Source organism: Lytechinus variegatus, chromosome 1 (assembly GCF_018143015.1).
Source record: "Lytechinus variegatus isolate NC3 chromosome 1, Lvar_3.0, whole genome shotgun sequence".
Taxonomy (NCBI): Eukaryota; Metazoa; Echinodermata; class Echinoidea; order Temnopleuroida; family Toxopneustidae; genus Lytechinus; species Lytechinus variegatus.
Window position 1 is genome coordinate 56,509,489 of NC_054740.1, and position 12,655 is coordinate 56,522,143.

General features: G+C 34.7%; 1 protein-coding gene across 1 annotated transcript in view; it reads right to left on the reverse strand.

Moving 5' to 3' along the window:
• The window catches only part of LOC121417713, a 37,939-nt gene that overhangs the window by 15,748 nt on the left and 9,536 nt on the right, over positions 1-12,655 (reverse strand). The window contains exons 5-7 of the mRNA XM_041611450.1: positions 6,362-6,406; positions 4,784-4,852; positions 1,039-1,103 (exon numbers count right to left, since the gene is read on the reverse strand). Coding sequence (XP_041467384.1) covers positions 1,039-1,103; positions 4,784-4,852; positions 6,362-6,406 — 179 coding nt within the window. The remainder of the gene's footprint in view (positions 1-1,038; positions 1,104-4,783; positions 4,853-6,361; positions 6,407-12,655) is intronic.

A 12,655-nucleotide genomic window follows, 5' to 3' on the forward strand; every position in this document is an offset into this window, starting at 1 on the left:
CATAGTGCACTCTCTAACATATTTAGCCTAAATTTTATTTACATAGTGAAACTTGAATGTTGTGAGGGGAAAACCCACACTTGTTTTGATACTTGGTAACATAATTCTTGCGATATGAATGTATTGAGTGGCGAATAAAAGTTTTATCATCAAGTGGGCCTATATTGTAAGACTTCACTGCCAAGTGTTGCATGATGGGTTAGTAACCAGGCCAGAATAAGGATTTGAGGCCTCAAGTGGAGCTATTCAAGACTGCTGATTTGTATCGGGTTTAAAAACACCAACAAGCAAAAAAAAAAGGTTTAGAGAAGGAAATTCGTAAGTTAGGGTGCTTTATTATTCTTGCAGCCAACTGATGTATAATATATCTATATAAATATACGAAAAAACCAGAAAAATCTGAGTAAAATAGACCAATTCTTATGGCCTTGCAGATAATTGGCATTCAATCACAAATTCTGAAGTAAACAAGTAATAATATCGACACATAAACATGTTTTACTACAAGCAAAATCATAAAATAAAAAGGTAAAAGATAATATACTCACACAAATATAACGATTGGTCATGCACAAACTCATAAAAGGTGCTACACGAAGCGCAAAGCAGACTGGATCACAAAACAGAGTCATTAAATACTGATTTACAATATATAACTGAAAGATACATTCCACACAGTAAAAACAAATCATAAATACATTTTCATCTGTATCTTTGATACTTCCACTACATTACTAAATACAAAATGATTTTCTAAGAAATGTGTTTAAAGTTTTGATGAAAATATGATAACCAAAGGAATTATTGTTGCCAATGTAATTTTGAAGTCATATCTCAATAAATAGTAATGTCAAAAGCAATTGAAAATGTCCCTTTTAAATGATAAACAGACAACAACAACAAGATTCCATGCAATAACAACTGTAATTAAATAAACCTTTTGATGTGGAATATCGGATTTAGTTTTAAGATAAAAGTTACTTTGCTGGAAAAAACACTGATTTGATAAATGACATAAAAGAATATAATGATACTTACATCAGGTATACTACATCTATCTTCCGTGGCAACGGACGGTTTTATTATGTCTTCCAAAGAATTATCTAGAAGAAAATAAAGTTAGAAATGTACATGAATTTCATGAACATATTACGTATTGATGGGAATCATGCTTATTTCATTTATGTATCTAAAGTAGGTAGGTATTAGTGATCAGAAACAAATTAACATTCTGACCACCTCTTCCAGTATTTACCATTATTACCATCAATTTGGTACATTTCTTCAGTTAATACGGTAAATGAAACATTTGAATATTTTCTTTAAAATCTGTATTCTTATCGGAAATATTTGAAGCAAAGGGGATAAATTGATATTTTCTCCTCTGTTTAATGTTAAGTCAAATTAACAGAATGTACTTCTTGAATACAAAGAAAAGGAAAATGATGCTTTCAATTGTATTTCACATCTGTAAACAACAATTATTTTTTCTCAAGTCTGAAGACGAATTTGTTTCATTCCACAAACATACAGCAGATCATGCAAACAATTTAGATCAATGATTTATAATAATGGGAAAAGGAGAAATATTATACAACAAGTGGAATGCCTCTGGCCGTCTCACCTGCATCACGCGGTTCAATATAGCAGCAGTGCTGACTTTTAATACTACTCTAACTCGCACAAGATGTTCAGTGATACATGGTTACTCTTATGTCCACTTTTTATGAACTAGACCAATAAACTTACAGAGATTCACAAAAAAAACCCAACATGGCCAAAGTTCATTGACCTTACATGACCTTTGACCTTGATCATGTGACCTGAAACTCAAACAGGATATTCAGTGATACTTGATTACTCTTATGTACAAGTTTCATGAATCAGATCCATAAACTTTCAAAGTTATGATGGTAATTCAACAGATACACCCAATTCGGCCAAAGTTCATTGACCTTTGACCTTGGTCATGTGACCTGAAACGTGCACAGGATGTTCAGTGATACTTGATTACTCTAATGTCCAAGTTTAATGAACTAGACCAATAAACTATCAAAGTTATGATGGTAATTCAACAGATACCCCTGATTCGGCCAAAGTTCATTGACCCTAAATGACCTTTGACCTTAATCATGAGACCTGAAACTTGCACAAAATTTTCAGTGATGCTTGATGACTATTATGTCCAAGTTTCATGAATCAGATCCATAAACTTTCAAAGTTATGATGGGAATTCAACAGATATCCCCAGTTCGGCCAAAGTTCATTGACCCTAAATGACCTTTGACCTTGGTCATGTGACGTGAAACTCATGCAGGATGTTTAGTGATACTTGATTAACCTTATGTCCAAGTTTCATGAACTAGGTCCATATATTTTCTAAGTTATGATGACATTTCAAAAACTTAACCACAGGTTAAGATTTCGATGTTGATTCCTCCAACATGGTCTAAGTTCATTGACCCTAAATGACCTTTGACCTTGGTCATGTGACATGAAACTCTAATAGGATGTTCAGTAATACTTGATTAACCTTATGGCCAAGTTTCATGAACTAGGTCCATATACTTTCTAAGTTATGATGTCATTTCAAAAACTTAACCTCAGGTTAAGATTTGATGTTGACGCCGCCGCCGCCGCCGCCGTCGCCGCCGCCGTCGGAAAAGCGGCGCCTATAGTCTCACTTTGCTTCGCAGGTGAGACAAAAATGGTGTATGTTACTATGTTTATGTCAAAAGTGTCAACTGACTTCTGTGAATATGAAAATTCATGCTTTATTGTAAATAAAATTGCTAGTTGGGGTCAACATTAATGGAAAATCATTACTATCATCACAATCATCATCAGCATCATCCTCATATCAAATCAGGTTCATAATCAATCATGCCATCATCATAATCTTTATTGCAATAATCATTTATGATAACGGTAATCATATACAAGTGGAATGCCTCTGGCCGTCTCACCTGCATCACGCGGTTCAATATAGCAGCAGTGCTGACTTTGAATACTACTCTAACTCACACAAGATGTTCAGTGATACATGGTTACTCTTATGTCCACTTTTTATGAACTAGACCAACAAACTTACAGAGATATGATGGTTATTTAACAAAAACCCCAACATTGCCAAAGTTCATTGACCTTACATGACCTTTGACCTTGATCATGTGACCTGAAACTCGAACAGGATGTTCAGTGATACTTGATTACTCTTATGTACAAATTTCATGAATCAGATCCATAAACTTTCAAAGTTATGATGGTAATTCAACAGATACACCCAATTCGGCCAAAGTTCATTGACCTTTGACCTTGGTCATGTGACCTGAAATGCGCACAGGATGTTCAGTGATACTTGATTACTCTAATGTCCAAGTTTAATGAACTAGACCAATAAACTTTCAAAGTTATGATGGTAATTCAACAGATACTCCGATTCGGCCAAAGTTCATTGACCCTAAATGACCTTTGACCTTAATCATGAGACCTGAAATTTGCACAAAATTTTCAGTGATGCTTGATTACTATTATGTCCAAGTTTCATGAATCAGATCCATAAACTTTCAAAGTTATGATGGTAATTCAACAGATACACCCAATTCGGCCAAAGTTCATTGACCTTTGACCTTGGTCATGTGACCTGAAATGCGCACAGGATGTCCAGTGATACTTGATTACTCTAATGTCCAAGTTTAATGAACTAGACCAATAAACTTTCAAAGTTATGATGGTAATTCAACAGATACTCCGATTCGGCCAAAGTTCATTGACCCTAAATGACCTTTGACCTTAATCATGAGACCTGAATCTTGCACAAAATTTTCAGTGATGCTTGATTACTATTATGTCCAAGTTTCATAAATCAGATCCATAAACTTTTAAAGTTATGATGGGAATTCAACAGATATCCCCAATTCAGCCAAAGTTCATTGACCCTAAATGACCTTTGACCTTGGTCATGTGACGTGAAACTCATGCAGGATGTTCAGTGATGCTTGATTACTATTATGTCCAAGTTTCATGAACTAGGTCCATATATTTTCTAAGTTATGATGACACTTCAAAAACTTAACCTCAGGTTAAGATTTTGATGTTGATCCCTCCAACATGGTCTAAGTTCATTGACCCTAAATGACCTTTGACCTTGGTCATGTGACATGAAACTCTAATAGGATGTTTAGTAATACTTGATTAACCTTATGGCCAAGTTTTATTAACTAGGTCCATATACTTTCTAAGTTATGACGTCATTTCAAAAACTTAACCTCAGGTTAAGATTTGATGTTGACGCCGCCGCCGCCGCCGGAAAAGCGGCGCCTATAGTCTCACTTTGCTTCGCAGGTGAGACAAAAACTAAAATGTGTATATCTGTTTGCATAAAGAATTAAAACAAATTCAATATCTGTGAATCATATCACTTTTGGATATAAAGCCATTTCTAAATCATGGCATGGGCTGAAAATTTAGGACATAATACTTGTATGCAGCTTTTCAAAATCCAATAAATCATATGTTTTTTATATAAGTGTTTTAAAGTCCTCTTTTGTAGAAAAACAAATAAGGCATTATAAAGAGAGGGTGCTAGATGTTTAAATATTATAGATTAAGAATTTAAAAAAATAAAATAAAGGCAGCTTAATATTCATAAGATTTACCAAAGCTTTTGAGGGGCTTTCTGGAGAAATCGATCACAAGTTGAGATAAGATTGAATCAACTGCCACTCTAATATGGTGCAAGTATTAGACAGAAATGACAAATAAAAGAAGTTTGTGGGTATACCTTCATCATGGGGCGCCTGAACAGCCACTGAAGTCATAGGAGGTCTTAACAGATCCAACCAATCTTGGTCTGAAAACACAAGAAGGAAAACAAAGACAAAAATCAATTCTTCATTTTGGAATGGAATAAAGGAAATATTCCACGAGTTAGGCCAATATTGCACAAATCACGGAGGAGTGCAAAATTATGCATAAGTGGTAAAATATTTCTAGTATCCCATGAAGAAAAGGTATCCAATATAATTATTATTATCTTTTCATGGTAATTGTTCATCAGCCCATGAAATATGGCATGAGATTGCAGTGCAAATTTTTGTACATAAGCCTGTGTGAAGGATTTTGGCGCATCATGCAATAAGCTCTGATATTGCAAAGGCAAATCACAGACCAAAATCACATTATTAAAACACTATAATGCCAGAAAATGATAATTACTGGTCATGTTTTCCAATAACATTTAAGATAGCGATAATGTAACTTTAAAGATAACCAAACATGTAGCTGAGAAATGGAAGTGTGAACTTCACACCTAATCAACACCTGTGTGCAGAGATAATTATAATTGGGTGTATATTAGCATTGACATAATATTGAGGCAAGAGGAAACACCCTGACTCACTAATATGTCATCTCAAAGAAATGAAGTCATTCAGAAACAAAAATATAGATGGTTGTATCATATGGGTTTGAAAATATGGAAATTAAATTGATTTTATTTGTACTATTACCCAACATCTATACAATGAATAGGCAATTACATGTGTTGCTTTACGTGTGTTCCAAACTTAAAGGCCTCGATTCACAAAAAAGTCTAAACCTTTAAGCCAATTAAAAGATATATTTATTTTTCTGATGCACAGATTAAAAAACAAACAGACAATGCAAGATAAGATACATAAAAAATTATTCAAGTATGCAAAGATTTCATAAACAAATAATGCAAGAAAGGATAAATAATGAAAAATATTCAAATGTATATGTTAGACTTCATGGTGATACAATTTGCCACTTAATTTCACACTCTTTCTAATAGAGCAATATAAAAGTTTTAAAAGGTTATAAAAAGGGGTTACACTTCGTAATTCCGAAGGTTCTTTATCTCAAAAGTTCGTAATTCCGAAACACGTAAATTGCCTATACCTCGATGTTCGTTAATCCGAAAACGAAAAAAGGGTTCATTAATCCGAACATTTGTGGCGTAATTCCAAAGGTTCGATAATCCGAAAACGAAATGAGGTTCGTAATTAAGAAGGTTCGATAATCCGAAAAGGAAATGAGAGTCGTAATTCCGAAGGTTCGTTAGTCCGAAAACGAAATGAGGTACGTAATTCCGAAGGTTCCTTAGTCCAAAAACGAAATGAACAACAAACCTCATTTCGTTTTTGGATAAACGAACCTTCGGAATAATGAACCTCATTTAGTTTTCGGATTGTCGAACCTTCGGAACAACGAACCTTATTTCGCTTTCGGATTAACGAACTTTCGGAATATACGAACCTTCGCAATAACGAAGATTCGGAATTACGAATGTATACGACTAAAAGGAAGGAGGTAAGGTATAGGACATGTACACACTTACATTCAGGGGAGCTATGTGAGAGAACAGCAATAGAAGATACAGCAGCTATACAAGGGGTAAAAGAAGGGAGAAACATCCAAATAACAAGAACAATATGAGGCAAAAGTAAAAGACAATGAATAATAGCGAAAAAAATCATGCACACATCTATTGACAGAAAAAATATAGCATAAAAGTAATTCATACAATACAGTGCATCCCTGAAAAAATGAAACCAAGAATTATTGATGCTTAAAGTTCATCATAACTTAAAGGGATGGTCCAGGCTGAAAGCATGCATAGCTTAATAAATAGAGTAGAACTCACTGAGCAAAATGCTGAAAATTTCATCAAAATCGGATAACAAATATCAATTTTATTGAATTTTAAAGTTTAGCAATGTTTTGTAAAAACAGTCGGTTGATGATGTCACATATCCATTTGTTCTTTTATATTTTATAATATTAAATTAGGTTTATTCAAAATATTTTCTCCAAGTTCTAGAAAAATTTTATTGACAACTGATTAAGTGCATTAGATATTTAGTGCTGCAACTTATTTCATTATAAGGGAGACATATTATTCACACAAGTATGAAATAATGAAAAAGAAATACAATTTTTATGTAATAGCATAAGGAAACGGAAAGTGGAGATGTGACATCTCTACCTAATGAAACCTAAAGAATATTCATGATAACTATTTTAACAAAATGTTGCTAAATATTAAACTTCAATAACTTTGTTACTTGTTATCCGATTTTGATGAAATTTTTCGGCATTTTGCTCAGTGAATTCCACTCTATGTATTAAGATATAAATATTTCCAGCCCGACCATCGCTTTAATTACACATATCGTCGCAAGCACCACGAACCGTCCTCTCTGCGCACTTTGATGCGAAAGTTAGTTTTGAAGAAAAGCTGTTTTAAAACCAGCAATAAGTGCACCTACAAGGAGGGCAAATTATTTACAGGTGTCTTCGTTCAAAAGTTCAGGTTCCAAAGTTTCATCCCGTATCTTTATATTTTCTTGAAATTGATTTTTTACGCCACAGTGGGCACCGTAATAGAGAGGACGGTTCGTGGAAAGAATACAGTGTGCTATCGCGCCTTGCGATTTCACCACGAACCGTCCGCTCTGTTACGATGCCCACTGTAGCGTAAATAATTCACTTCAAGAAAATACAAAGATACGGGATGAAACTTTGGAACCTGAACTTTTGAACGAAGACACCTGTAAATAATTTGCTCTCCCTGTAGGTGCACTTATTGCTGGTTTTAAAAAAGCTTTTCTTTAAATGCGTTTTCTGCCAAACTAACTTTCGCATCGAAGTGCGCAGAGAGGACGGTTCGTGGTGCGTGCGACGATATAATAGACAAATGGCCTATCACTGTGGGGCTTAGAATCTCTTCTTTCAAATGATATATCTTGGATGGTTCATGTATAAATCAACTCTCATGAAAACATGAAAAAAAAAAATCATTTGGTGGATGGTATCTCAACTTTCCAAAATTATCATATACTGTATCTCAAAAGTTTAATATCTTCTCCTTAACATGATACTTGCATCAGAGAAAATGATCAAGGAATAACAAAGTCCAGTTTCTTAAAAATTATACTTGAATTTTAATATTTTAATATTTTACAGGCTAGCAGTTGGACTTAACATGTTTTCATTCATGAAGGAATGAATAATCTTTTAAGTTAAACCAGGTGAGAGAGGAGATTCAAAACTTTACAATGGTAATTAATTAATTTATTATATTTGTGATTAAGTTATGATAAATCATTGATCATTCATGGCTGTGTTTATTCTTGGACACAATGTAAATTACTACTAAAACACATCTAAACACATTCAACCTTGATTTTGCTTTCAGCATTATCTGCTAAAATGTCAGTGAATTCAATATCAAAAGATGCAAATTAAGTTTGTTTTACAAGGATCCATATTACAATTTCTTCCATTTCTATTAGTATAGGACAGTGACAATTAGCTTATTAAAGTTGAATTAAGAAGACGATTCAAAATATTGAGATATTTACATTAATAGCAACCTTACAACCCACCAAAAACTAAGAGGTGATTCGACCCCCCATTTTCTTTTTTCAAAATAGTGAATTTGAACGATTTATCCCTACTCATTTTCCCCGAGTTTGCTCCTGCAATGCCTACCGAGACGGGTGTTCTTTGACTGTGACGTCACCGGGGGTATCGTAGTAAACAAGGCAGTGCTGTTTTGTGTACTATGCACGTACGCCTTCATATTTACTTTTGTGTCAAAACTTCATTTTATCGCTATTGATTTTATGTGAACGATGTTGAAAGGAAGTAATAATTGTCATAAGACACATTGTCAATAATATGTCCCTACATTGTTAAAATTGTTCTTCTTTGTAGCAATTTTATACGATTTTAATGCCTTGTTTTCGTTCCGGACTGTGTCCGTGGCGAAACAATTGAATAAACTGCAGTTGAAGTTGTATCTGCGAGCCGGAGAACTTGCAAAAAGGAAATGATTAAAATTATATTTATGGCCATACTATTATTCCAAATATGTAAATTCCCTCATAATGATACCATAGACCCTAAAGGAATAATTTCAAGGCGAATAATATGAAATTTGACCAAGATCTTCTCACCAGTCGATAACGTAGCAGACGTGTTATCATGATATATTTATCCGCGTGTGACGCGGCTTTTGCAAAAAACACAGTTGGTTGCGGAATTGCTTTGTGCGGACCGGCCACCCGCTCCGGCGCAGCTAGCTGTCGAGCTGCCGGACCGCATACCTTTCATGCTGTCTTCAACTCACTTGCGAATTGCATTTGTATGTGTGACGGTGACCTCTAGCGTAATTAAATATACATGTAGAAAACAACTCGGAAGGCCGAGAAGAATAGTAAGTTGATTCAAGATTGTTCTGTGGAATGAGCCACGAGTGGAAATGATCTACAGGATATAAAAATGGAGTCGAAGACAAAAGGAAAGAAGAAAAAGACGTCAGGGGATTGCTGCATGGTCATGAACTGCGGTTCGACCATAGAGATATATATGGGGATGGTCTGGGGGTCGACATACCAGACCACTACCCCACTACAGTGCAGTACACTCATGTGCCTGGGTGTTGTGTGTATAGGCATGCAGCGCGCGCAGAGCTGAGCTAGCCGCCGGAATTACTTTCCAGCTACTCACTTGATGGAACATCGTGACAAAATAAATGAGAAATAGTGAAAATATCATTCAATAACTCACTGTTTTCAATCTTTCATCATGATTTAAGAGTTCATGATAGTTATTCATACTGTTCTTTATACAGGTAAAGTAAAGATTTGTACATATGATTCCTACTTGTTTGATTTGAGTTGCTTTGAAAAAAAATTGTAAAATCATCTTTCTCTCTCTGCATAGCATTTCTGTATTACACCCAGGCACCTTCTACACTAAATTCCCTCCGGTGACGTCACACTCAGAGTGATTTTTCTGTACACTTGTCTCGCGGGCTCTGACAGGTGGCTAATTTCATAGACTTTCAAAGCAAAATATCGAGAAGGCAGAAGATTTTTGTGACATGCTATTTGTTTTAACAACTGATATATACTATATATTATGTGTGGAACCCATATTTATGGAAACTCACTCCCTTCTTAATTCAACTTTAAATCATTGTCATCATTGTTAACTTTTGATTGTGTTCAGTCTGTTAATATTAGGTATTGAATGCAAAGCACAAATTACCTTTTAAAGTAAAACAACGTTTAGAATGACTTTTGACATGTAGTTAGCAGAACTAGAAGGAAAGAAAATTTACTGATGGATATAAATAGGAAATGTTCAGAAAGTTCTAAAATAAAAATAACTACATACCAACAATAATACATAACATTTACACAAAGATTCAAATTCTGAAACTAAAAAAAAAACACCTAAAAACATTTTTTTCAATACTTCTTCACTTAAATTTCTTCATAATCCCTGAATAGTGCCTTGAGCACTCTACATCGTGGATCTGATGCTTTTTAGAACCAAATATATGAACACTTAAGTACATTTCAATTGTCAAGAATGTACATGTATTGATATGTCTTACGTCAATTGACATCAACACTCATCCATAACATACAAAATATTATATCCTTGTTTCCAGCAATATCGTGATTGTTTGTTTCATCAGCTGGCCTAGATTCAAGGCTTCTGTCATATCCCACACCACGCTAATTGAAAATGAAATCAGTTCAACAAAATGATGCAATTCAAAAGCGTGAATACAGTAAAGAGATGAGATACATGTACTCAAGAATTATATTCATTTGTTGGCTTCCACGCACCTTAAACAATCCGAAGACTTTTCACAAGACCCAGTTTTTTTTTCAATGAAAACATGTCTTCCAATATTAAACCAAGGATTATCCAAGCCTTTGTCAAGAAAATCAAACTTTCACAGAGTGGGAAAACTAATAATCATCAACTTGCAGGTCTATAATGAGGCTGAAAGAACACATAAAAAGATTGGTTCTCATCCACTATGAAGCACAGGAATGCAATGAAAAAATTCTATATTCATGGAGAAAAATCAGCATCTACGAATGAAAAAGCAGTTGAGTCAGTCATGCAACATTACTATGTAGAGGCTGATATTATGGTTAGCATCCACCAAAGTTAAGTCATCATCATCAACTAAATGCAATGAAGAAAACATCCTCTCATATAATCCATTAATGTTCACTTTGTAAAAGAATAAAGTAAAAAGGAATCCTCCTCGTGTCACACTACATGTAGCTTGACTAGGATGTGAATAGAGTCCTAGTTTGACAAACTATTTGAACGAAAAAGCATCCTGAGGAAGTGTTTTCATGAAGATTTTTTGTCAGTGATTTTCACAGACAGATGTTACAAGCTACTGAAATGCTTGCATCTGATTGGCTGAGAGCCAATTAGTGGATGAAAATCACTGACAGAGCTCTTCATGGAATGCTCCCCCAGTGATGAGGGCTTCCTTATCTCTTTCTTGTCTCTACGACCCAACTGCCCTCTCTCCTTCAATTCAAATTGAGCCAATTATATGGGTGAAAAAACCTCAAGCGGGATAGCACCAGAGGACTCGTTACGTTCAGGAAAGTATTCATCAAGCTTGTTTGACGTTGATCCCAAGACCTTAAATGTTGGTGCTTGATCTAATTACATTGGCCGCACTGCAACTCAATCAAGACTCCTTCGCCTTTTTTTTTGTCGATAAGACATTATGCACAAGTGCAGGTTTCACATGAGCAAAGAATTTTCAAAGCCCGATTTATGCTTGAAAGCTGGAAGAGAATATTCCATGTTAGATCTCTATGAAAATAAGCCTCATCCCCCCCAGGTAAGTACCCTCATGAGGAATACCTATATTCATTATTTATTGAGATTATCCTATATAAGCACCTTAATTAAGTGATGAAAAGATGCTTGCCAAATTCTTGCTGCTCTGACTCAAAGCAATTTGCCTAAAAAAGTGATGATCTAAATATACAAAAATAACAAAACAATTGTTCCATTAATGCTCACAACAATTGTTCTATTAATGCTCACAACCAAATAGTAAAATAACTAAAGAACTCAAAAGTAGTAGTGACATATGAAGATATATCATTTAAAACCCCAACTCTAATCTTTCCAATTAATTTGATAACGATATCAGGATGAGTTTACAGAATGAACATTTGACAACATGTCCATCAATATCCCACCCTCCCTCTCTCCATAATTGCTTCTCCATACTTAATATATTCTCTTTCTTTTTTTTCTCATTACTCTTTTTCTCTTCCTACATCTCTCCCTCTCGCTCTCTCTCTCTATTTCTCTGTCACTCTCTCTTTTTTTAAGGAACAATCGGAAGCACTACAGGATCACCTACTTCTTCCGTACAACAATGATGATGAAGATTTTAACTTCTCGTCTCTCATCCTTCCTCTCTGCTTTCTAAAATAAACTGGGTGAAACTAGTATAAACTGTGTATATAAATACACCTTTTTCAGTTTACATTTCCTTGGTTTCCAATACTTCTGCAGGATTGCGATCCAAATATATTCCTCGCTCTCCTAAAATGACATCATTGCGGGGATAAATCCCTCCATTGAATTGCCCTCCATGGATTTGTGAAGGACCAACACTTGGCAACGCAAATTATCTCATTTGATTTAATTGCCTATCCTCCTAACACAATCTGAAGCTCTGCTAGTAATTCTTGATTCATTCCGTATTCAGCCAACGTTCTAGTACATTACATTTATTACATTTAGGCCCTGTTCAGGAAAACATTTTATGCTATAGACC